This window comes from Platalea leucorodia (assembly GCF_965183815.1).
Source record: "Platalea leucorodia genome assembly, chromosome: 8".
Lineage (NCBI taxonomy): Eukaryota > Metazoa > Chordata > Aves > Pelecaniformes > Threskiornithidae > Platalea > Platalea leucorodia.
The window spans coordinates 13,579,240-13,605,342 of NC_138830.1; the positions used below are offsets into that span (position 1 = coordinate 13,579,240).

The 26,103-nt window shown below is 46.0% G+C and overlaps 1 protein-coding gene across 7 annotated transcripts in view; it reads left to right on the plus strand.

Moving 5' to 3' along the window:
- The window catches only part of TP63 (tumor protein p63), a gene marked incomplete at both ends in the record, with an annotated part of 105,653 nt that overhangs the window by 73,027 nt on the left and 6,523 nt on the right, over nt 1–26,103 (plus strand). For 3 of the 7 annotated variants that reach the window (XM_082319570.1, XM_082319572.1, XM_082319574.1), the window contains 6 exons: nt 12,195–12,381; nt 14,097–14,212; nt 14,537–14,646; nt 14,930–15,066; nt 16,048–16,130; nt 17,092–17,228. In XM_082319570.1, coding sequence (XP_082175696.1) covers nt 12,195–12,381; nt 14,097–14,212; nt 14,537–14,646; nt 14,930–15,066; nt 16,048–16,130; nt 17,092–17,228 — 770 coding nt within the window. Of the gene's footprint in view, nt 1–12,194; nt 12,382–14,096; nt 14,213–14,536; nt 14,647–14,929; nt 15,067–16,047; nt 16,131–17,091; nt 17,229–21,769; nt 21,885–26,103 lie in introns of those variants that run through there. The other 4 variants (XM_082319575.1, XM_082319576.1, XM_082319571.1 and 1 more) reach the window with 2 other exon arrangements.

The window sequence follows — 26,103 nt, forward strand, 5'->3', positions numbered from 1 at the left end:
CATCCTAAGCAGCTGGAGCTGCTGTCATGCTTTATTGATCTAGCTTAGATATGAGTTACTGCATCTTTGTGTTCTCAGTAAAGCTATGACTTGCTCAGTTAGGTGTGATTTTTGTCTTTCCTAATCCTTATGCTTTCTCTGTGACTCAGAACTAGAGCATGGCCTCGTTGGGTCAGCAAATCCAGAAAACAGACAGACGCTTGTAGAAATGGTTTGGTTCAGTTTGGATTCCCTGTCCTCTAGGAGGGAGGAGAGGACCCTTATCAGATGGTCTTCATAAGGAAGAAGAAAATTTGTCCCTGCTTGGTGTCTGCATGTTAGTTTGTTGCCTCGCTCACCATCCTGGCCAGAAAAGCTTTGCTGGCTTTTCACTTTAATTATCAATGAAATGCTCTGCAAGCAGGAGAACAATATTTGCATAGATGTAATTCTGGAAATTGAGTGTAATGTGATCAGGAAATGGGACAGGCCCTGGCTGTTATCATGGAAGAGACTTGCTGGTACCTGCACTTTGTTTCAAATGTAATAAGATCTGACTCAGGAAAGTTTCCTGAATGTTAACAGAGAAAATTCAATGCCCTTTTGGCAAGGAACTCGCGCTAACCTTTTCTGCACGGGAACAAAAGAGATTTCTTGTGAATTCCTAAATCTGTTCTGAAAGGGCTGCCCACAGTACGCTGAAGATTTAGAGGGGAATAGTCTCCCTTGAAGCAGAAAGGCAGGGGCATGTGTGTGTGTGTGTGTTCAGGACTTTCTTTTTCTGAGATAGAAGCCAAGGAACAAGGCGCTTGTGTGCGCTGCCAGTGAAATCTCAGTGGGAAGACATGATGCTACTTGCAAGGTATGCACAAGACAAGACCAGAGGCGCCGCAGTGCTTGATTACTGTCAAGGGCTCAGTTGGAACTTGCCTTTGCTCTTTGGCCTGCAGCATTTATGTAGAAATTGGGGACGCTGCTGCTTGCTCCCAAAGCTTTGCCTTGATGGGTCCTGCCCACATCTGAGGCGGGGAGGAAGGGGGGGAGCTCAGAGCCTATGAAGTAAACAGGAAAATTACTCACCTTAATGATGCATTTCACTGGCACTGCTGCTTTGAGAGCCTGTCAGATTTAATACTTTGTCTTTCCTCCCATCGCCTCCCATAGGTGTGATTAATACTTTATTAGAAGGATGAAGTGGAGAGGTATCTGTACTTTCCCTCAGGTGAAATAAATGGGGGGGGGGAAAGGAAGACGAGTAGAAGAGAAAGGGGATCGCCTTTTTCCATCAGAGTCATTGTCTTTGTCGAGAGGGCACGTACAGAAGAGACCTCATTGATTGACTTGGCTGGTGGCCTCTTATTCTGTCGGAGCATTCAAGTTCACAGGTGAGACCCTTGGTCTCCCAGTTAGCTGCCAGCTCTGCTCCATGGGGTGCAGTGGCCAGTTCCCCACTTGAGGGACATCCAGGGAGCAGTCCTGCACTTGGTCACAGCACAAAGTAGGCATGCCCAGCCAAGAAAATACCAATGCAGTCATCAAGCTGCTCAAACTTCTTAGTCCATTGTAGAGGCAGAGTGTCTTGCTCTCTGCTCAGGAAAGTCCTAATGTGTTTTGGCTGTGGATTTTAGTATAGGTAATAAACCCCGTGTTTCACAGGGGGTGGTCTCAAATGTTTTCACGTTTTCCAGGCTGGGCTGTGGTGTCCCAGAGCTCTCACACCGGCTCTGTCTGACCTGTGTCTTTGGATGGAAACTTTGGATGCAGGGAAGAGATACAGAGGGCTACTGTGAGAGAGCCCTGAGCTGTCACGTGCACAAATTCAGGATCTGGAGGTGTGCGTTGCACCATCTGAGGAGACAGGAGTGCTCAGCCAGACCTGCCAGCTTTTCCTCTGGATGAATGTTGCTGAAAACTGCCCCCTTTGAAATAAATCTGGCATCCCTTGCTTGCGTTGAGCTGCACTGTCTGGAGATGTCCTGTAGTTTGTGTCAGTAATGCGCTTACCAGCAGGAGGGTTGTTGCTGGGCCATCTGGAATGAGTAGGGAAGCTGATCCTCCACATGCGTTACGGGGGAACAAAAGAGGGATCTCTTATGGCCATGTGCACAAGGCATAATAGGTAACAGAAGTGCTTCAGTAGTGCTTTAGGAAGGCAAGGAAAAAATACAAGTCATCTCTACATGAACTTTTCCAGGGGTTATTTGTCCTTTAAGTAGAGTCCGTTGAATCTAAACCCTTCTTGTAGCCACCTATCAGAATGAGAGTGTGCAAAGATGACCAGCTTGCATCTCCTCTGAGCCTGTCAGTGACCCAGCTAGGAAGGTGGGCCCATGTTTGACACATACTCTTACCATTGCAATATTGTGGCATTTTGCAAGTAGGTCAGCCCTTTGGCATGAGCCAGAATTTGTGAGGAAATCTGTCACCATCTAGCAAAGTGTCCTGCTTTCCAGGGTGTTGAATGGCTGGTGCAGTTTGTGGCGGAGTGCCTGATACCTCCAGGTCTGACTCTGCCCCTAAATTGCAGGCTTGGGATGTTGCTGATTGAAAAGACTATGTTGCCAGAACAACTTTGTTGTGTTTGTTTTTGGGTTAGTTTTGGGGTTTGTTTTGTTTTTAACATGTTCTCTTGTCCACCTTGGCTTCCCTCTGCTGTAACAGATACTGTACTAACAGCTTATTTGCTTTCCTGAGATATTAATGAAATCCCCTTATTTGCAGATGAGAGAACTAGAAAGAGTTTTGGAGTTAGGTCTTACATCTGGCATTTCCTTGTGCCCTGCTTTCTCCCCTTGATCTTCAGCTGGTGTGGAGCTATCTGAACCTATATCTGTATCCCAAATTACTGAGGACCCAAAGCATGTGTCTACTCTCTAGAGGGCTGCAAGGCTTAATCTGCTTGTCTGGAACTCTCACAGCTGACTCATGTTGATGAAACCAGGCTGGATTTGGTGGGAACAGGCTTATTTTGGAGAGCTTTAGTATTTTTGATTTGCAATTTGCTTATCTTAATTGAGCATGCACAGAAACAATCAGTAGGGACAACCTCCACATACTGCTGTGATTCTTCCCTCCTTATGGTTGAGTTCATCACCCTTTGGTTTTCAGCAGGGGACAAAAGTGACTGGGAGATGCACTAAAAGTTGGTGTCTGATTACTCCAGATAATGTTTCCTCTGGCTAGTTAGAGTTTTTGGAGATTGGCTGGTAGGATGGAGCGTGCTAGGACATGCGGACTTGAAACAAGTGAGATCTGGGAGGCTAATAGGAAGCAAACAGCAGCCTTCCTCTTTGGCTGGACCTGAGACAGATGATTGTAAGAAGGTTTAATCCCCCACGTCAAGCTAGGAGGAGGTTTGAAATGGCTAACCTAGGCTTTACTTAAAGCAGTCCATGAGCAGAACAGGTTCTAGTGCTCAATATCTGAGGCTGATGTTGTGCACGTGTGTCAGCAGCAGTATGTGGTGGGGTGGGTTTGCTGTCAGGAGCCTGGATGTGTTCTTTCCAGTTCATTTCTGGAGTCCTTTATAAGAAAATTCTGGTTTCCTTTAAAATACAAGTTGAATCAGACCTTTCTTAAATCCAAGTTTGGCTTCACAAATGCCCTTATGCAGAAGCATACCAGCTCAAACAGGTGGCGGTTAACAGTGTTGCCAAAAGTTAAGCACATGCTGAAGGTTTTAGCTAAATCAAGTCTTGGAGGTTTTTACCTGCAGCTTTGGTGAATATGTCCTGGTGTAACGAGTAGAATTGGCTGGAAGGATTATTGCTGGTTATGCCACTGTCACAGTCTCTAGCTTGTGTGACACTTGGTGTCAAACTAATCAACTTACAGTTTCATGTAAACAAGCATATGTGGTCATATATGTACACTTGCTTGCATTACCTGCAAGCAGGTGCGTGTATTCTATATAGATGCAAATACTTGTACCTTCAGCATAGCACTTCATTTGCAGTGCGTTCCTCTCCTGCCAGGAGGATGTGAAGCATCTGAGTGTTTCTGAGGATAGCGGAGCTGTGAAAGGAGGGAAGAAACACAATGAAGTTGTCCATGGAGCTGCTTCTGCATTCACTGTAACGATTAAAAATCTTGCTGTCTAATTTTGCCTCACTAATTAATGTTCAATAATTGAAGCTGATGGTTTTTCAATTCCAATTTTAACTAATATTTTAGTCTAACTTTGTTTACTCCTCACTATTCTGCCAAATGTTAATGCTTCATAGCCTTTAAGGTGAGTTTGGGTAGTATGAGAGCGGGCTTCCCACAGTGTCTGTTTCTTAGTGTTGTGTTTTCTTTAGTAGTCAAACAGGCTGCTTATGTTCTTGTACATTTGTAATACAGAAGACACTGGGAGACCTAGATATCAACTTGAGAGTCTGAGGGTTGAACAGGATAAAAAGAACCTGTGTCCAGCCCTCTCCCCCCACACCCCTAAAACCCCTAAAAAACCAAACCAGACCAAACCAAAAACCAATGCTTGAAGTATAACAATGCAGCATGAGGCCCCATGCATGGGAGGCTTTATTTGCAAAATCATCCTAAAGAAAAGTCTTTCAAGGAAGGAGATACCACACAGTTAATGTTTTATTGATGGCCTGTAAATTGACCGTGTTAATGCCAGTTAATCAGCAGAGCCTATGAAAATAACATTGCAGGGATGTCCAGAGTCACAAGCTTGGAGACGCTCTGATCCTATGGAAATCAGCACAGCGTTCAGAGCCTTGGTACGCTTGCAAGTCACATACGCTTTGGCCTGTCACATTGCACCAGAGGGAACTATGCTATGGTTGGGATAATTCTTGGGTGTTTTGTGTATGTGTGTAAACTTGTGTTTGCAAGAAGGTATCTGAGAGTGTACCTCCAATTTTGGGTAATAACATAAAATAAATGCTCCCTGTGGAAGCTACTTCATTCAGTGAAAATTCCCATTAACGTGGGATCCCGCCGTCAGTGGGCACTTACTGCGACCCACAGGGGAAGATGTTCAGCACTGGCTCAGCTTTGGCTTTTGGCACATTCACTCTCATTTCATACCTTCACCTCACTTGCAAAATTTCCTATGTGAAGTAGCCTATCAGAAATGCAAATTACTAGACATTGTTAGCATCTGAAACTTATTTGATACTGCTAAAGTTTCAGTTTAGAAACCAGCAGAGAAACTGGATACGATACACAAGTAGAGTGTGAGCTGAGTATGCAAGGTAAGGTTATTTGACTCCAGGAGTCTTATGATTTTCTTTTTAAAGAAATTAATTTCAAAAGGATTTAAAAAAATAAAATAGACTAGCAATGGAAGAGAACTTAAGTAACAAAATCAAAGAGTAAAGCCTTCCTTTACAGCCATCACAAAAAAACATGCATAAAATAATTCCTAGCTTGCTTCTGAAGTTTTCCATCAGCGTTTTTTTTTCTCTTGAAACAGGATACTTTTCAGTTAATTCTTTTTTTGTTCTTAATTTTAAAAAACCCCACATTTTCAAGCTAAACCTCAAGAAGTCTTCATTTGTTGATGAAATAAGTCTGTAGATATGAAACTGAAATGCAAAAGCCCTCAGATGTGATGTTTTCAAATTTATAACTGTTTCACAGTGCAAAAGTAGTATGGGAAAATATCAGAATTATTTCTGTTACCATTGTGGCTTTGCTGGCAACATTAGGTAGGACTACTCCTAAAGCAGATAACACATCCTGATCAAGGCAGTTTTGAATTAAAATCTCTGGGAATCCTCAAGCGAGTTGGTGAAGTATTGTCGCGTGAATGAACGATCTCATTTTCCTAAAGATGGGAGAATCTAGCGGATGCTCCAAATTCAGTATTTGGGGAATTTCAGGGGGTTTCCTGCAGCATGAACACTGTGCATGTCCCTGTGCACACTCTTCTCAGCCTGCTTCAGCACTGCCCTCTGAGACGAGGTGCGTGGCTGGGAATGTGTATTCATGGGGTGGTGGTAGGGGACCAGGCGGGAGTGTAGAGCAGAGGAAATCGAAGGGCTTTGTATGGGGAGGGGGGAACACGGAGCTGGCTTGCTCTGCCAAGGCGAGTAGGTGGTTGTGCACACAGCTCTGCATCTGCCAGAAGGGGAAAAAACTGCTTTTCTCTCCCTTTGCATTGTGTGATAGCACAACGCAGGAGTCATGTCAGCTCAGCCGAGCACAAGCGTCCCTTTTCAGCAGCTTGGTGGGCACCACCGCTTCTCCCAAATCCCTGCCTGTGGGCTGAGCCCCGTGGTTAGCCACAGCCAGTGAGGAGAAGGTGAGCGGCTCCACTGTGGGGCTGTACGCAAGGAGGGGATCCGGCACACCAGGCACCGTGCCACTGAATCCTTGTCCGCAGGCTATGTTTCTCTGTTCTCCTCCTTGCCACCCCTCCCCTTCCCCGTTTACCTAAGCAGGTTAACACACACACACATATATATATAAAATATTTTTTTTCACTAAGGTTTCCAAGGTGCAGCACCAGCTGCCATCAGCGTCCGGTCCGGCGTTGGGAGCGCTGCCTGCCCCAAGGCAGCATGGAGCTGCACTGACACGCACCCCAGTGCTTCTCCCATTTCTCTTGCGGTTTTTGTGATGCTGCCCATCCCCACGCAGCTCGTGGGTCGCGTTCCCCCCTCCACTGTCCCCTCTGCGCTACCGGCCGGGGGGACGCGGGGCCCACCTGCCTGATGTCAACATCTCAGAGGGTGAGGCCGGGGAGGAATGTGCCGCTCCCAGCCCGGCGCAGGTAATTAATCCCTGCGACTGACAGGTGGCAACAGGCGGCCTTTTGCTGCGGCTCCTGGGGAAAAGCGCTCGGAGGAAGGATTTTAATAGCTCATCAGCACTGTTCGTGTGCGCCTGGCACGCTGGCTCAAGGGGAAAATGAAGTTTAAGTCTCCGCAAAGGCGGGCACCCTTGAGTGAATCGCTGCCCTTCCCCAAGGGGGAAAAGAGGGTGACATGGTTTTTTCCTTTGCCCCAGGGTGGAGAAGTTCAGTAAATGTCTGCAACGCGCTTGTGGCGCTGCGTCAGCATCCCCTCCCGCTCCCATCCTCCCCGGCTGTCGCATGGTGGTTTCTCTCCCCTTCAGGCAGGGGAAGCTCACAGGCACACCTCGCTGGTGCGGTGGGCTGTGAGTCTGGGGGCTGTTGTCACATGTAGTGGATCTGTAGACACATAGGTCCAGCAACCATCGGCCCCAATCTGTTGTGCCTGTGGTTTGAATGTCTGCTATATCTGCTAGCAGCAAGCTGTCTGCTTTTCTCTGGAGCCTGATGAGATAGAGGACCTCAAACTGGAGCTTCAACAAGTCAGCTAGTGAGGGGTGGGGTTAAGGTTATGCTGAGCCAAAGATTAAATCTGGCAGGAGATGTCCATGTCCGTAGCACTCCTGGTAGAGCTCTTTTTGGGCTTCCCCACTGCATGTCTTCTGGGTACAAGCCAGTTCCTAAGAGTGTGCGTGCATGTGCACACACATGTATCTGGTGTCCCTGCTATGTTCCCAACAGGTTTTTTGAATGAAAAGTTAAATCACTGTTCATCAAACCAGGAACATTTAAAGTGCATGCGTAAATCTCAAGTTTTATTCTTAGCAACTTTCTTTCCACTGCCTTTTTTCTCCTAAATTAATAAACCTTTTGCAGGTGATTTTCTATTTCTTTTTGACTCCTTGTTTTCATCTGCAAATTCTTTGGTGCGAGTAAATGTTGCTTTCCTAGTCTTCTAACCTGTTCTTTTTTCCCCTTCTTGGAGTTAGTTTGATAGGGGAGAAAGGACAGCTGACCGACAGCTTTGAAAACATCAAGTAAAATGAATCTAGTGTTTAACTGAGTTGCACTAAAACGTGACTACTTGAAAGAAGTTTGCAAAAGATTTGAAAGAGCTGTTGATCTGAGCAGAAGGCGCGCAGGGAGCTGTCATGCCATGAGCCAAGCCTCTGGGATCACCTTCAAGTTGACATCCATCAGCATTTGCAGAGCTGGCTGAACCCTGTTCCTTTTAAAGATTTAGGGGCTGTAATCCCTCGGCTAGATCAGATGGTAAGACCAGTATTAGAGGTAGATTTCCAAAGTAGTGTTTGGGGGATTTTGCTGTATCAGAGTTTTGCAGGGGAATTGAATGCTTTGCGAAAATCCATTGCAGCTTGTATTGCACCTAGCACTTACTTCCAGGAGACTTTTGTATTTTCTAGCAAAAATTCTCCATTTGAGAGGTGAAAAGTGTTTTGTTTTCTCCTTTAAACCCTTTGTTGACGCACCTTCTGGGGAAGGGGCTTGCTGAGAAATCAGACAGGTGTTGCCTGATGGTAGCTGGCGTGTGTGTATTGTGATACTGAATTACCAGACAGGGTGCCAAGAGTGGGTAATACAGTATGTCTGCACAGGCAGGTGGGGAGGGCAGGGCTGCAGGCACTGGAATGTTTTCTTCTTTCCTTTTAAATCGTATTATTAAGCAAAAAGCTAAATTCACTACTGTTCTTGGCAATCTCTTGAAGTCTGCTTATTTGGGCATGACATGCAGCACTCGAACCCCAAAGAAAAGTCCAAGCCAAAGCTCTTTACTCTCCCTCTCAAATGGATAACACGTTGCCAGCCTCCGCTCTTTTGTTTTAAATAACTTTCTGGTCCATACGTCTGGTAGAAGTGGTGTTCACACTCAGACGGTTGGCGCAGCTTTTGTTCCTGCTGCTAGGTCATGACTACCGTCATCTCGCTAAAGGACAGGTTTGTTGATTGTGTCAGGATCATTTTTGGTGTTTTTGCTCCTAGTTAATTTAATTTTCCTACACTAGCAAGTAACAGAAGTGTGTTGATTAATAGTCATGCTCTAGATTTCTGGGAATTGTTGGTCTTGTGATCTTACCCCTCATACAGTGAGCGTCTCTCAGTTCACATAGCAAAATGGTGGTCAGGGGGACTGTCACCTTCTATGAGGTGGGGCGGTTTAGGGACCACTGGGATGAAGCGCCTGTGCCGAGAGAGGCAACCCTTGCTTGCAGGCACTCCCTGAATGCACAGACAGCTCCTGCCTCAGGGTTTCTTTTCTAATGCTTATTTGCTTTGAAATCTATATACAATATCCTGTCTTGCTCTGTGGATATAGTGATTATCACCGATCCAGTACGAAGTCACCGTGACCTAGTTGTTCGCATCTATTTATGCCAATAGATGGCTGGGCGTCCGGTTACCCGCGATTGCAGCAAAGTTGGCAGGGTGGGAAACTCAAGCCCCTTACTGTCTGACAGCAGGTACCCCGTGGACAGATTTACACTGGTGTTAAGTGACCGACTGCTTAGCGATTGCACGCTCGCAGGCGGCTGTGCCTGAGGTAAGTGTGAAATCATGGCAATGTGCCACAGCCCCGAGCCCTGTGTAGCGCCCATGAGGCTTGAACTCTTCTTACAATCGGGTAACAAAAAGGCGGCACATCCCTCCTGCTGTCTCATCCGCCTCTGCTGGGTGCTCCTTCTTGCCTCCTTGTGCCCTGACCGTGTCCCGAAGCAGAGATGGGCTCCTGGTTACCCTCCTTCTCTGACACACCAAGTTCAAGGTATTGGCCAGAGCCTGGAGCTCTTGAGTCTTCCCTGTGTTTTGGGGATGTATATATTTTTTTTTTTTTCTTTGTTGGACAGGCTTGCTCATCATAACCCATTAGCCCTTGGCTGTTTACTTTCTGTGAATTTAAGCTGCAGGTCCAATGCCTTCCTTGCTCGTTATAGCCAAAGGGTTCTGACAGTTGGGGTACCAAAGGGTGGACAAGGAGCAGTTCCCTTCCTGGGCTGGCAGAGGGGCCACGCTGTTTGACCTGGAGCCTCAGTATTCATGCTGCTGCTCGGCACCTCTCCTGTCCTTCTGAAAGCAGTGATTTTTTTTTTTTCTTTTTTTTTTCTCCCCCTTCTTGTAACCCCAGCTTTCTGTCTTTGAAGGTATTATACATAAAATTACAGTCCACACCAACACTCCTGATCCATGACTGAGGGGTGTGTATCTCCTTCTATTTGTTCAATTCTCTGAATGCCTGCAGACACGAGACACGTTGGCTCCTGGCGCGTGCTGTGCCCTCCCTGTGCCATCGCACTTCCATATTTATGCTTTCATTTCAGCCTACTGCCTTTGGGTGCCCAATTTCTTTACACTTCAATGATGTTAAGGCATCCAAGTGATTAGCTGGGTTTTTGAGATTTTTTTTGAGGCTTTCTGTCCTTGAAACCTTCCTTCAACAACCATCAGCAAACTGATGCATTGAGGGAAACAATGCTTTCTAAATTTTCTTCCTCATTCAAATAGAAGTGATTCTTTTCCTGCCACTTGAGATAAAAAGACAACATAGTGAGCTCACCCTTACCTTCAGTAAGGAATTGCCTTTTAATTAAAAAACAATAAGGAATTTCAGGTTAAAAAGATGTACGATATAAATCACCATCTAGATCTGTTTCGCAACTTTTTTTTGTAATTGTTTGGCATGTTCCCCATTTCCGCGGGCTGGGTAAATCCTTTGTGGGTTTAATCTCTAGCCTGCAGGCACATAAAATACATTGCACAATTTGGTCTTTGCATTTTAAAGAATTTTTTTCCTTAGCTTCAATACCTGTAGCATCTTCTCTGCCATATGGCAGGGTGGTGTTGAGTGAGGAGGGAAGGGACCAGCTTGGCTTATTTTTAATGTCCCTCTCCTCCCCGGTGTCTCTCTCCCAACTTTGTTTTTTCCTATGTTAGCAATGTGTACACTTTGAAATGCAAATAATCCATGAATATTGGTAACTAAACCTTCTGTTGCCACGTCACCTGCCACCCACCCATGCATACACCGGCTCTTCCCATCCCGGCAGGGTGGATGGCCACATTGTGCTCTCGACCTGTATGAACCTGTTGGTGCTCTGTTTGAACAGTTGGGACCGGGGCTGCATTGGCCATAGTTGCTAGAGATGTTTTTTGAGAAAACAACCACCTTGGGGCTTTCACTTTTCTTTCTCTGCAAGAACCAGAGAGATGGAAGTGGGGAAATGCCAGCAATTCCTGTGGGTTACGTGGTTAGAGTTACTGGGAGAGCTCTGCGCTTGCGAATGTCTGAGCACAAGGAGAAAACTGAATGCCTCTGGAGTGGGGTACTGATGAAAATTGCCGTATTTTGAAAGAACCTTGTACAGCACAGGAGACTAGAGAGTCTCGTTCGTGGGGGACATCCAGAAAAATGGGTTCAGGTTACGCTGTACTGAATGACATAAGAATTTCCTTGCAACCATTCCTGCTAAGCAGATACCCTTATTTCAGTGAGGGGTTTTGAACAGAAACCAATGACTACTGCCCATGCCTCGACATTTTGCTGAGTAAAGGTTTCCAGATATGAACACACTTCAGGAAAATGCCACACCAGCATTACTGCTTTAGTGGGGAACATCTTAAAAGAGGGAATCTAATATGCTCCAAATCAGCACAGTGAATAAGAGCATCTTGTTCTGCTCCAGGTGTTCATTGCTCACCCCAGGATGGTCGCAACCTCCCTTTTGGAGCCAGCTCCTGAGTTGTGCTCTAGGTCCCACCACAGACCTGGTCTTTGGGCTGTTCAATTCTTCTGAGCTTTGATTATTTAAAAAAAAAAAACTTTATTACTTTATTTTTTTACGTCTTTCATGGACGTAATGCTTTGAGTTTAGAAGTGAGGAGATTGCTACAAAGGTGGTCAGCAGAAGTGTGAGATGCTTTTAAAAGATGACTGAAACGTCAGATTTGGTACAACTCCCAAATTGGTCAGGTTATCAAGTACTGTTCAATTCCAAGGTTCATGTTTTTATTTCACTCCTCTGCAAAAGTAGGAGGGCTTCTCACAAACCAGGATGAAACACTGTGTGTGGTTTCCAGTGCTTCCAGGGTTACAGTGTGTTGTGACAAGAACAGTGTCTATTTTGTTAGGTGGGTAATGTGTGTCCCTTGGAAGAGGGGGTATGTGCCCAAGAGAAATAAAGACTGTGATTGTTCATCTAAAAGCAGTGCTCTTTATCTGAAGAATTTTGCCTTTGGGAAAACTACGCTGCACATTTATACTCTGCTATTCTAAAACAAGTAAAGGTCTAGGGTTTTTGCCACTTGTCTGGAAGCGTGGCTGTTGTGTGAACAAATGCAGCGCACATGCAGTAGCTGGTGCATTCAGTTGCATGTGCAAACCCATCTCCATCCTTCTGGCATGCTTCCACCTCTAGCTGAACATCTTGATTCTCTCTCACTCTTTTCCCCCATCCAGTATTCCACCGAACTGAAAAAGCTGTACTGCCAGATTGCCAAGACATGTCCCATCCAGATCAAAGTGATGACCCCACCGCCTCAGGGAGCCGTCATCAGGGCTATGCCAGTCTACAAGAAAGCTGAACATGTCACCGAAGTGGTCAAACGCTGCCCAAACCATGAGCTGAGCCGGGAGTTCAATGAGGGTAAGGAGGGCAGTGCTTTGCTGGCAGTCCCTTTCCAAAGCTGCTTGGCTGATGAGTGGCTGGTGCAGGGATTTGGTGGCAGCTTCGAGTAAACCTGCTGGAAGCAGACCTCCCTGCAACGTCTTGTGCAGCTTTTTATTTCCCGTGCTTAGCAGGAACTATACTTTAGCTGTCCCTGTGCAAGCACGTCCTTGGGAAGAAAATACCAAAATAAACCTCCCGCCTGCCCAGGTTGGATGGGTGTCTGTCCCCATGGCAGTCAGTGCCCTTCTGGCAGCCTTTCCCTGCTCCGCTTTTGCTCCTGCAATGAGAAGCAGCTGTTCTTGTGCTCAGGAATGAGCTTCCATGTCGCTGGGACAGGGATCTAGTAACAGGATGCAATATCATCTCCAGTCTTTAATCCACTCCTTCAAAGACGGAGGGGCTGTTTATCTCTAGCAGGATAACGCTAAGTGCCAGTATCAACTGTAGGCAACCTTCCTGTACATTTAACGCTATCAGTTCAGTATTAATGTTATAATCTTTTACTTGCTTCTCCTCATGTTAGTGAAGTAGCAGCTGTTTTTAAAACATTCTGGGGTTTTCTGCAAACTCATGGGCTCGGCTCTGTTTTGCCTTGGCCGCTTAAGTTCACATAAGTTCAGATGAGCATCTGTTTTATTCTATGTGCATTATTTATCTCCTACTGTAAAAAAACCCGGTTGGTGTCAGTTAGCAGGATGTCTCAGGAGCCTGGATCCCTTTGCTGGTTACAATGCAGCCAGCTAGACGAGCCCAAAAATAAGCAAGGACTTCAGAGTGTAAAATCAGAGTGGAGTGAGATAGTTCTTTGAAACAGTTTTTCATATTAGAAAGTGCTTTTCTGACAGAACTGGATTTTTTTGAGGATTGATACCTGCTTCAGCGATGGAGTTTTAAGAAAGAAAAAAAAAAATGAAACTATAAATTCTTATTCTGAAATAGTTATTTCTCTAGGAATACACTGTATTTCGAGTAAGAAATGAACAGTTCAAACACAAAACAAATTCTTTGGATGAACCCATAACAGGCTTCTCTCCTCAGGATTTAGTTGTATGTTGTAGAAACACCAAAGAAAATTTGCAGGAAGGAAACTATTTTTTTAAATTATTGGAAAGGGGGCTAGAAACAAAGAAGATCATGTTCCCTTCTGCTGCCACTGTAAGCAAGCGTGATTTTTCAAGTTGACCGTTAATTAAATGCATATTTATCCTGCTGCCTGAATCTTTTTTAGCTCATTAGGATCAAGACTGATGGGAGGGAACAGAAGAGGGCTAGCAGTTGATGGGGGAAAGAGCAGGGATTGAAACTTCAAGGAATTTGCTTTGTGTACACATTAGGGGGAGGAAAAGAAAGGCTTTCAGATGGTGTGAAAATCCACATGGAGTTATCTGCTCGAAGAGTTGCTGTGACCTGCCATTCAGTTGATGTCTGGGCTCGCTTAGTCTGGGATCTTGGGAAGCCTGTGTTCAAATTTACTCACAAGTGTCCAGCGTGAGCTTGAGAAAAGTCTGCATTGCCTTTCACATCTGGCAGTGGGCAGGAGGGATGCTTTAAGGGCTGGGAGGCATGTGTGTGCTCTGATAGACCGCTGGGGCCAGGTGCGAGGCTTTCCCTTGGTGGAAGATCTTGCTGCCCTGCACATGAGCTTGCTTCACTGAACGGTATCCTTGTTTTTTGCCTCCTTGCCCTTGCAGGGCAGATTGCGCCTCCCAGCCACCTGATCAGAGTGGAAGGGAACAGCCATGCCCAGTACGTAGAAGACCCCATCACCGGGAGGCAGAGTGTGCTGGTCCCCTACGAGCCGCCCCAGGTATGTTGTGAGCCCAGGATCGTGGCATCCCAGCATGCAAAGGGGTGGGGGTTGTAACCCTCGTCAAAGGAGTCGGGATCTTGTGCTTTCCCCATCCTCATTGCAATGAATCCCTTCTTCCTCTTTGTCAGAAATGAGCTTTTAAACACCCTCTTTATCCCTTGAGAGATGGAGTTCTTAACTTCTTTTAAGGAGGCCTTGTGGTGGGGCCTATTTCATGCTAGTCTGACTGTAGCACAGCTGTGGGAGTACAAGAGGAAAGTTTGGAAAAAGCAGAGCTTTCCATCCACCATCTCTTCTGCTCATCCCCTTTGTCTCATCCAGGTTGGTACGGAGTTCACGACAGTCTTGTACAACTTCATGTGCAACAGTAGCTGCGTGGGAGGGATGAATCGTCGCCCGATCCTCATCATTGTGACACTGGAAACCAGAGAGTAAGTAGTGCATCACGAGTGTAGCCCTTTGCTTGAGAGGTGGTCTTCTGGCTCCTCTTCTGCTCATGGCAGCATTGCATATCCTTAGGGACAGTTTGATGCAAGGGGCCATAGGATATTTTTCAAATCTTTGCAGGTGAGAGTTGCCCAACACCTGGGACATCCTGACTGGGAAATGGGAGGTTTGGGTTTGTCTGTGCGTAGTCTGGTGTGAAGTTGAGGGACGCTGCTGGCCCCCATCTGAGCTGGCAGCTGATATTTTCTCTTCCACCTCTCTTCCCAGTGGGCAAGTCTTGGGCCGCCGATGTTTTGAAGCCCGCATTTGCGCTTGCCCAGGCAGAGATCGCAAAGCAGACGAGGACAGCATCCGCAAGCAGCAAGTCTCCGACAGCACAAAGAATGGTGATGGTACGAAGCGCCGTAAGTAGCTGGCAGAGCTGGGCAGATTGCAGATCGTGCTGTCACCGGGTGCAGGTGCGACCCTGGCGCTTGTGCTACAGGGACTGAGCGGTGCTGTGCATGGGCTTGGAGGCAGGAGGACATCAGACGTCTGTTCTCCCAGGGTGAATCAGCCTGAAAAATGAGCTGGTGTTCACAAAACAGCATTTGACAATCTGGGTTTGCAGGTTCCCTTGCAGCGCTGCCTGTGTTAGATTAGCCCTGCCAGCAGTGGCTGGAAGGGGTGTTTATTTGCCACTATCAAGGTACATGGTTGGGACTCCAACCCCTTTTTGAAACTTTACGGCTTGTTTGGGACTGTGCTGTCATTCTCTGCTCCTTCTAGCCAGTGTCTCATGCTGTGGCATGTGTCTTCCAGACACAGGGATCTAGATTAAGACTGCACATAAACCCTGCTGTGCATTGGAGTTGCTCTGGCAAGTTGGCTCTCTCTGTGCTCTAAGGATTGCAACGTACTCATCAGACATGCAAGATGTAGAAACCCAGCTTTGGTTTTCCGCTTATGCTCAGTGATGGTACTAGGCTGAACAGCAAAGCGGCAGGTTTTAACAGGAGGCACATTGGAGGGGGGCTTCATTTTTGCAGTGAATTCTGCGTGCTCCCTGCTTGTTGTCTCACCTTTGTGGATCACTGATCCACCAACAGCTTGTGGGCACTGTAGTACCAAAGCTTGCAGTCTTTCCTGCAAAGAGCCAGTGCTTGTTCTAGGTACAGCTTGCTGGGGTTTTGTCATATACCCAGCACTCTATGGCAGATGTGTTTCCCCAAGCAGCATGGCCACCCAACATCTGCAAAATCCTCTCTGCCTTACGGAGCCAGGAGCTGTGGATTTCAGCTGGCTATGCGCTTCATGTCTCTCTCTTGTATCTCTCTTTTTCTTTTTGTTCCTCTTTTATTTTTATTTTTTTTTTAAATGGGATGCCCTTGGGCTTTCTCTTCCAGCTTTTCGACAAGGAACTCATGGCATACAGATGACATCTATCAAAAAAAGACGTTCCCCAGATGATGAGCTCTTATACTTGCCCGTGAGTTCTCTCTATCTTTGCATTTATCCTGTGTTTAGTATCTTCCTCAGTGCCTTGAGGCAAGTCAGCTGCTCACCTAGACCTCAAAGAATGGAGGATGGGGATGGGATGTGAAATATCTTTTTTTAATCCCCAGAGCTATCTGTTTTAAATACATATTCCAAGCAAAAGAAAACAGATAAAATCCCATTACCTGCTGACTGAGAGTAGCTAGTGCAAGGCATATGAGAATATCCCAAGGAATCCGTCTGTCCTGGTGGAAACATTGTTTTGGAGACCTAACTGGGTTTCCTCCTCTGTCATTTCTGGGTCTGTGGCACTTGAGCTTTCTCTAGAGCTAATGGGTGTTGTCTTGCTGACAAAGGTGGATGTTTCTGTGGCTTTTATATGTGTTACCATCATTGTGGAGTAAGAGAAGTGAAATACACTGCATTAAGCGTAGGATCAGAAAGAGCATGAGTATCTGTAATTGGCCGTTTAGCCGCTTCCCCATGAGCCACATTTAGTTGGATAAATCACAAACCATGGTGTGCTTAGAGGAGATCCAAACCCAACACCCAAATTCAAGTACTTTTTTCCTCAAGGCATGTAAGATTCAGCACCAGATCTGCTTATATCTGACACAGGTAAAGATGCTTTCGACAGAAAGACATAATGTTAGACATAACGGATTGGATCAGAATATTGCTTTTGATTGGCATAGATTTACATCAAGCCAGGTGACAACCCCAAGATACTCATTAGCCTGTAGTGTTAGATTATCGCCCTTAAGCATTATCTGCTGTACCTCTAGCACAAGGCTTAGCGATTTTATTGCATATGCATAGAGTATAAACAGAGTATTTGCATCCTGCTCTGGTTGTTTACGTTACTTTATCTAAAACTCGCTAAGGTGGCTGTCACTATAGATGTAGTCCTTTAAGGCTTTTCTTTTCTCTCTTTTCTTTTTCCCATGATCCAGGTGAGGGGACGGGAGACATATGAAATGCTACTAAAGATCAAAGAGTCCCTGGAACTAATGCAGTACCTTCCCCAGCACACAATTGAGACCTACAGGCAGCAGCAGCAGCAGCAGCACCAGCACTTGCTCCAGAAGCAGTGAGTATGAGTGTGCTTGCAGTGACCTGTTCAGTGAGGACGGTGCGAAGGGGAAGAGAGGAGAGAGACACAGAAGGCTTCTGCACAGTTGTTCGTAGGGATGTGGTGCTCAACTGAGGGCTAAGCACTCACAGAGTACTGCATTGGCAACAGCATAGCCGCTTGTTAACCCACTGGTCAGGGCTGGTAGAAATTGATGCCAGGAGTTTGGCCAAAGCCAAGTTTCTGGAATAGAACTTGACAGATTATGAGTTTGAGATTCAGATTTCATGACCTGCGCAATGGCACAAAGCAGTCCTCCTTCGCCAAGCGCACGTCCTGACTGCTTGCAAGGTCTCTCTCTAGTCTCTTGTCCCATACAGTTCACCTTTTGGCATTGAAGGGTGAACAAGGACAGGCTCAGCACCTTGTTCTGACTTCCAGCCAGAGCCTAAGGCGCAGCAAGGCAGTCTCGTCGAACAGCCTGCAGACAGAAGTCCAATGTGCATGCATGCCCTAGCTGGGGAGCGCAGGGTGGGTGTGCTCTTCTCTTGTCTTCTCTGTGGGAACAGTAGCAAATGTGGAGCCACCTCCACACTTTCTCCAGGGTGTCCACCTAAGCATCTTGCCAAGAGCACGTGAAGCCAGGACTGTGAGCACCGGCTTGGCCACGTGCTCGGACTCCACTGCTGCACATCTCTGGTGCTGTTGGAGGGCTGGTGTCTCAGTGGGGTATAAATATTATAGGTTCCTCAGCTATAAAAAGGGAAGCTAAAAGTCCAAGAGCAAGGATGAAACGTGTAAGAATTGCTTTGTGGCCACTGGGCACTTCAAAGAAAGACTCTACGCGTGCACTTTTAAAGTGTTTTTAAAAACTGTACTTTGTCACTGACTCTCCACATTATGCATGAGAAACTTTCCATCCTGGCAGACGTAGTCCTTCTCTGAACTTGGCTGGCAGGGCTGCACCAGGATTACTTTGGGTAGTGTAAGCGGCAGGAGGATGGGGAGAAGAAGGGCCAAATAAGTGTCTGGTTTCCATTTTCCCCTCTGTTCCCAAAGGTTTGCAATTACAGAGACTGGGTCAGAGAATGACTTCCCAGACAGACCGTAAGCGGTGTCATTCATGGGCATTGCTTCACCTGCTGTATCGGGTGACAGAAAATAGCTGCCCTGTCTGTAGGTAGCCACCAGCGGTAGTGCTTAGGATCTTGCGCGTTCCTGCTGGTAAGCTCACGCGTCAAGAGGCTGCGGGTATAACTCATTCCTCTGCAGAGGTTAGCACGAGGCCAAGGCACCACATAAGTCCCACTTGAGCCTGTAGGGATTTATTTCGGTGCCTTGGCCTTGTCTCAGGACTTCTGCAATACCACGGCTTTCTGCCAGATCTCTGCATGTGTTCACATTTCGACCTGTGTGTTTTTAGTGTCAGCTGGAGTCTTGTGGAGGTGTGAAAAAAGCCTTGTGCCAAAATGGCTGGAGCATCCAGGGGCTCTGGACCCTTTTTTTGAGGCACTTAATAATAATGAGAGTTTTATCAGTCATCTGCACTGTTTCTATATACTACAGCTTGTATTTACTAGCTGCTAGGCATTGCGGCCTTTGTGCGCTCAGCTGCGTGCCTTCAAAGCTCCACCTGAACTACAGCCATTTCAGTTGAGAAATGGTTTTGTAAGCAGAAATGGACGGCAGCAGATGACAGCTTTCTCTTGGTGCTGACAGTTGCTTTGCCGTAATTACTGTTTTCATTCTTCCTATATCAATAGGATGGCTTTCTGGCATCTGAGGTCGGTATTTGTGTTACCTTTAAGACCAGCATGTATGAGTCCAGCCATTTAATTTAATAAAACTTCTTTCGGCATGTCTCCTGGCACTTGTCCAGTTATATACTCATTTTTCTCAGCTGCTGACTGTGCTCAGATACTGGGGAGAAAGATTAAGAGCTTTTAAGGATGCCAGGAGTGGGGAGAAAAATAACTTTCAGTGTTTGTCCAGAGCTGCTGCAGTTGTTTCTACTGATAGCCTGCCATTAAGCAGGGTCCTCTGTGCTGAAATGCACGTTCAAGCAATAGCTGCTTAGGTGCAGTTGGGTTCTGGTGCTTTTTCCTCGATAATCCAGGGTATGACTTAATTTCTGAAGGAATGTGTTCAGGGCTAAGGGGCATTTAGGCTGAAAAGACTCATAGATGCAATTGCACCCCAAAAAAAGAATCATAAAGGAGCTTCAGGTCATGACGTGAGAATGGGGAGAGAAGACACTTTGTAGGAACTGGTTTGGGTAAGAGCAACCTTGCATGCGAGCAGGTTCAGCGAACTTCAGACTGCTGGGAGATGTCCTGACACTGCTTCCTTGCCAGGCTGGCCAAACTCAGCAGCACGGTGACTCCTTTGTGGGTTGGTTCTGGCTTTAAAAGAAAATGCCTTTCACTTTATAAGTAGGGATGTACTTTCAAAACTCAGTCTCAGCTTGCTTTCAGTCAAAGTGTATGTTAAAACTGGGAGCTAGGAAAGTGCGTATGCAGTGACCAGGTTCGAATGTGTAGAAAGCTGTAGGTCCTCCCTAGCAGGGCTCTGGGACCTGGATGTTTGTGAGTTGCCTTTGGCTCTTTATTCTCAAAATGGAGCTGCATCCCCATGTGCTCCACAGTCAAGCCCTTGATGGAGGAATTGCTTGATTTCTCAGTTTACTTTTCTAAGCAATGGTTAACATAGGAAAGCTATCTAGGTACGAGGGAAGAAGTTTCCCTTTAATTCCTACAACATGGAAAGCTTCATTATTTTTGAAGAGTGGGAAAAGCAAGGCTGAGATTATTATGGTGAAAGGTAGCTTTAAAAAAATAGATCTGTCATTCTGGAAAACAACTGTGTAATTGCTCTCATGCACATACAGACCAGCATTGCATTTGGCAGGCCAGCAGATGCAACTGTCTTACTCTTCTGGAATAAAAAAGACAAATCTGTTGACAAGCAGAAAGCTTTGTGTCCCACAACATCACCAAAAATACTACAATTCTCTACATTGTGCCAGACCGAAATCTTTCTCTGTCTCATCTCCTCTCTCTGTTTGCTCCTTTGTGCATGGTTTTCTCATATTTACTGCTATGCCAAATACCTTCATGATCACAGGTGGGAAGTTTTTTTCAGCTGCAGTTTCTATTCTTCCTTTTTCACTGCTAAATCCTGGGGCCCATATTTGAACAGCAGCACACAAGTTTATTTAGAAGACTTCCTTTTCATGGTCTGCCACTGTTGTTTAAAACATGGATTTGCCAGAAGATCCCTGCTGCCAGAGATACCAGAGGTGGCCTGTGCCCTGTTGGGGAGGGAAAGTTTCAATACTCTACTGTGAAATACATTTACCACCAATATTCCTGGGGAGTATCTGCAGTCTCTCAGGGTTTCACTGGAAAACACTTTTTTGTATTCAACAGAACTTCCTGTGGTGGGTTTCACCCTGCTGAGCACTGTTTTCAGAACAGTCTCTGTTTGAATTGGCCATAGCATGATTGAAGGGATTTCACAAAGTCTTCCAGTGGCTACCAAGCAGAGGGTTCTTATGTCCCAGCAGGCTCTTATATCCCAGCAAACATTTCTCTCATATCAGCAGGGCTGCAGCTACCAGCCCACTGGCTGCCTTTCAATCTAGTGAGCAGCACAGCTCATTATCCAGATGAGAGGGAATTAACCTCTCAAGTGAGGTATGACAGAGCCGAGCTCTCCAGTGCCTGGAGTGCTCCAGCTGAGATGGGAGCTGCAAGGATCCCGGCGCTTGCTGTTGCGGGGAGAGGGCTGGTGGGAAAGGTATTCTTCATATCTCTGCCTTGTTATTCTCATTTGTTGGTGTGGAAGCTAATAGTGGATTTTTGCATGGTTTGGTTTGGTTTTGTAGTGCTGTGCTTGCATGTGTTGTGAACTCCAGGCACTTGGATAGCATTCTCACTAGAGAATTGCTAAGATGAAAGTAAGCAAGAAAAAGTGTGGGATTAGGTATATGAAGACATGCTGCATTTGCTTTGCTGTCTCCAAGAGCGCAGTGCCTTCCACATCAGCTGGTGGCCCCAGGGGCCCCTTGGCTTTAGTGCAGAGGGTCCCCCCCCAGCTTTGTTGAGATGTAATCAATATGGCCCTTTCACAGTAGGCACCATCCTCTCTCCCTAGCACCAACTTCTGGTTTTTAAGTAATTGAAGTTTCAAGTGGGCTCAATGCAAGCTACTTCTCTCCTTTTCCTCTTTGGCTGAGTGCTTTTTTCCTCTTGTATTTGCTGCTGGGAACAGTATCGAAGCACCATTTGCACCCATGAGACTGGGACACAGAAATCAGATCTCCCTGTCAACTAGTTGTTTTCTCTTCCTTGCCAAGCACTCACTCGTACCTGGGGCTTTCCAGCTTTCTAAATCTCCCTGTCACATACCCTCACTGTAGGTGTGAAGACATCTGCTTTTGCCCTCCTTCAAAGCCCATACTGTGATCATGAAGGTGGAAAGTGACTGTTTCTCTAGTGGTGGCTGGTGAAGGGTCCTGTACATTCATCTTTTTCTTTTCTCTGGTTCCTTCTCTACAGTCTCCTTTCGGCCTGCTTCAGGAGTGAACTCACGGACTCAAGGAGAGACTCTCCCAAACAGACCGATGCCATCCTAAAACATTCCAGCCCCCCAAACCCATCAGTATATCCATAAACTGCGCTGGTGGGGTCACTTTGCCCATCTGGCGGGACTAGGAACAGTGGGGCAAACACACAGCCTGATAGCAACAGAGTAAATAGTGAGAGTAATCTCCTGAAGGGACTCAAACTTTGCAAAAACAAGACACTTCTACAAACCTCTTAGCTGTAGCCCATAGTGTTGGGAGGTCAGGAACCACAATGTCGTCTGTCTTGGTGTAACGTTTTCTTCCTGGTTTTGTAACCTGTTGATACTCTTTCCTGTTACTTCTGTATTTGTGAAACTTGGCAGGGTTTCTCTGAGCAGGTCTCAATTTTAAAATGCCTCTTGTCTTGTTTAAATTAAAAAAATGTGTTCATGGGCTGGGGGGGATGGAAGAGGGTTGGGTGTGTTTAAACAGTCTGTGATAGTCAATTTGGCCTGTTTTAATGCTGGTCATGCAGTAATAGTGCAAGTAGATGAAGTATTTGTACTGCTGGACAGAGGGAGGTAATAATTATATGAATTGGCACTGTTAAGAAATCAATTTTTTTTTCTATAGAAATTCCCACTAATTTGGCATCATGAATTGTTTCCCCTTGTTTCTAATCATAAAGGGTCCGATCTAAAATACATCAAAATTGTAGGGAAAAGCGGGTGACTTTGACTTTGCACCAGCACCACTGGCATTAATCCAGCTTGGCTGAACTTAGAAAGGTCCCTCCTGACTCTGTGGGCTCGATCCAAGTGGTGGGATGAGCTGCACAAGGTGAATGTGAGGTTGGACTCTTTCTGCATAATGACGTCCATGTGTGCCCAGTGTCCCTGTGCCTTTGCAGCTGAGGGTGTAAAGGGCAGAGTGTCCAAAACTGCTCATCGCCCTGCCTGTGAAAAGGGGTCAGAGCTTGCCCCTTTCCTTGCTGGCGTTCAGCAGTTATTAGATGTTGCTTTAGCATATTCATCAACCCTACTATGTTTTATCCTATCACTACAAACCTCACAGATCAAAGGAAAGAGGTGCCAGCACATTTTGCAGCCGACTCAGCCAAGTGGCCCCTGGCCATGCCCACCTTGTCCATTAATCCTGCAACCAGTGGCTTTTGCTTATTGTGTCCGTGAAGTGCATCCTGGCTTAGCAATTCCTGCACAAGAGACCGCTTCTCAGCAAGGACTTTTAAATCCTCACACTGCTTGTATCAAACTCTACCTCTGAAGGCCGTTTGTATGGAGCTTGACAAGGTGGATTTGAACCCTTTGGAAACTTCACCTCTAAGTGTCAAGCCCAGACCAGCACAAAGGAGGAACGATCAACAGGCAAGTAACATGCTGTGGAATTAACCTGGCATTGCTGAGGGTGGCACTAGGTGCGGATGCTAGTGATGAGGGAGGAGCTGGTTGAGGGTGGGCGTGATGCCTGCTGTGGCTCTCACCAAGAAGAGGTGCTCAAACGTCCTTACGTGAAGAACAGTTCCTGATGCTGGTAGAAAAGTGTACTTCAACCCATGCTCTCAGGCAGTGGCATCTTTCCCGAGGAACCCTCCAATGTTGATGGCTGCAGGAAACAGAAATGTGAAGAAGTTATTGAAGGTACACCAGGAACGATGCTCCCTGTGGGCTGGTGTCTGCCCAAATCAGCTGTCGTTGGGGAGCAGAGCTCAGTTGCAAATGCCAGAGATCGGCAGCCCCTGAGAAACACAGGGGGCTGGATCAATACTGATGGGGATGTGTGTGCCTGCAGTGCAGTCCATGCTGGATTTATTTGGGGTAGGTGCATACCCAGCTCTGTCACATCTGTGGTTAGGCACAGCCTGAAGAGAAGGTGCCTCCCAAATGTAGATCGGGCCTCCTGGCCACCCACCAAGGAAAAAAGCCTGATGCAGTGGGAGAAGACTCTTATCTCTGAACATCACATCATCTGCTTCCAGGCAGCAAGCTGTGATCTGAGCAGATGATGACTCGTACTAACATCTTGTTTGAGAGCCATATCCCATCTCTGGATATCTCCTTCGTTATCTTAGCAAGACTTGTACCATAGCAGTGTGGGGGAGGGCTGATGGACCAGAGCCCCCCAAATTGTGATTAAGTATAAATAATAACTAATTAAATACTAGCAGTGACTATTTCATACAGTTGCAGCTCTACCATCGCTCCTAGTGTAAAGCTAAACAGATCAAGTGCCTCTTCAATTTGCCTGGAAACTCCAGGAAGTACTTTGAGATCACAAAGCAGGTAACTATTGCTCTGTGCCTTTTTATTTGGGAGAAGATAGGCAATACTATTCCTTTCCCCATGAGAGGTGGGAATCTGAACTGCAAATGCAGCCCAGATGCAGGATTATGCTTGGCACTGTCAGTCTGTCCTTCCAATGAAGGTTTATTCCTGGATGTTGATCTTGATCTTGTCTGCTTATGGATGGCAATATAGAAATACTGCAACAAGGACACACTAATCTGTATCTAGAGCTCTGCTCCAGGGCCTGTCCACCAGCAAGTTTGAGGAGGCAACCCACCAGAAGATGCAAGGCATCCACAGCCCGCAGCGGGAGATTCCAGCTCACGCTCCAGTTCATCATCTGGTCTGACCTCTAGGAAATCTCTTGTACCATGATGGGCAATGCAGCACCTGGGACTTCCACCAAACAAGACTGTAAATTATCTGGAGCCCACTGTCCTCTGGAAAGGCTTTCTGACTTGTCCTCCTTACCTATAAGAGGATGATGATTGTGAAACTGGTCTTAATGGTAACTTTATTTGCTCTCCAGCTACTAGGTGGTTATCTTAGAAGGTGGGGTTTTTTTGTTTTGTTTTTTTTTTTAATCAAATAACCTGGAGCTGGAAGGAATTGGAGTTGCTTCGTAGTCTGTCTTCTGCAGATAAAAGAAGAAAACTTTTTACCAGCTATCTTTTGATTCCTTTTTGTCATCTCTGGGGCTTCAGAAAAGTAAGCCTTTTCCTTTCCAAGAATAACCAAGTGGACTAATTGGGCCTTGTCAGTCAGGTCATATCAGTCTATGTCAACTAGTTGACGTATATTCACTCCCTGTATTATAGCTCCATTCCCTGGAAAGCAGATTGCATCCACTGCCTGCCTTGGGAAATTCTCATACCTGAAATCTAAGGGGAGTCGTCATTGCTACCCTGCACTATTGCTTGCTTTAGAATAGCAGCAATTTGAGATATGGAGAGCAAGGGTATTTCTCTGCTTTTTAGTGTCCCGTTTCATGGGCCTCCAAAGTGGAGGAGTGCAACTGAGCATCATCTGTGTGCCATTACTAGACTACATCAGTGACATCCCAGTGTTATGCAGCCCAGTGGGCAACCTTACTTTAAAAAACATTGCCAATGGGCACGTTGACCATGTGTGAACCTGGCATGTAATCCTTACTGCACTTGCTGTGGCTACTGTAAGGAAAGGCAGGCCCAGAACTGGACTGCTTTGATTCCACTTGGGTGTCTCTGTGTTGTGACTAGCTCTAGGTCTTCAGGGATAGCAAACTGTAGGCACGAGGGCTTCGGTGAAATCTTAAACTCTCTAAGCCTGAGCTGCCCTATTCTTGCACTTAATGAACCTTTGATGTCATTTGCATTAAGGCTGCTTACATGACGGTGTGCTCACCTAATGTGAATGAGGACTCTAGGACTTGTCTACTGAATCAGGTAATTGGTCTATCCAAGCAGTTTCCTACCTCTGGTGAAGGGCTGATATCCACTGAGCTGGGAAAGCACAGAATTATTCAAGGTAACCTGTGAACTGAATTGTGCTTCATATGTGGGAGAAGGAAGTTCCTTCCTGACCTCTTGAGATGATCAGTATATGCCTTGAAGCATGAGAGGCGATTGCCCTTGTATAAGCTTGCATAACTACAAATGTTATTGGCTAAATAATTACATAGCCTCTTGAAGAGAGAAAATTCAGTTGCAGAATGTGACTCAGTGCCTTTCATATCAGACTGTTCCAATAATAGTCTCTTAATTGAAGTCCTTATACCTTGCTATTAAAATGCATTTCACTGGCATTGATATTAGAGAAATGTTAATGCTCCTACTTCTAATCTTTCTTGAGACATAGTAAATATAATTTTAATGAAAATCACTGTGCATGACATTCTTATAATACCTGTTTAAAAAAAAAATTGAGAAAAAAGCAATATATTTTAAATGAATCCTCAAACACCATGTAGTCCGTGTGTTTAATACCAAAAACATTTTCTTGTGTTTCTGAGGCTGTTGCTATATTGATGTGTGACATTAATTTT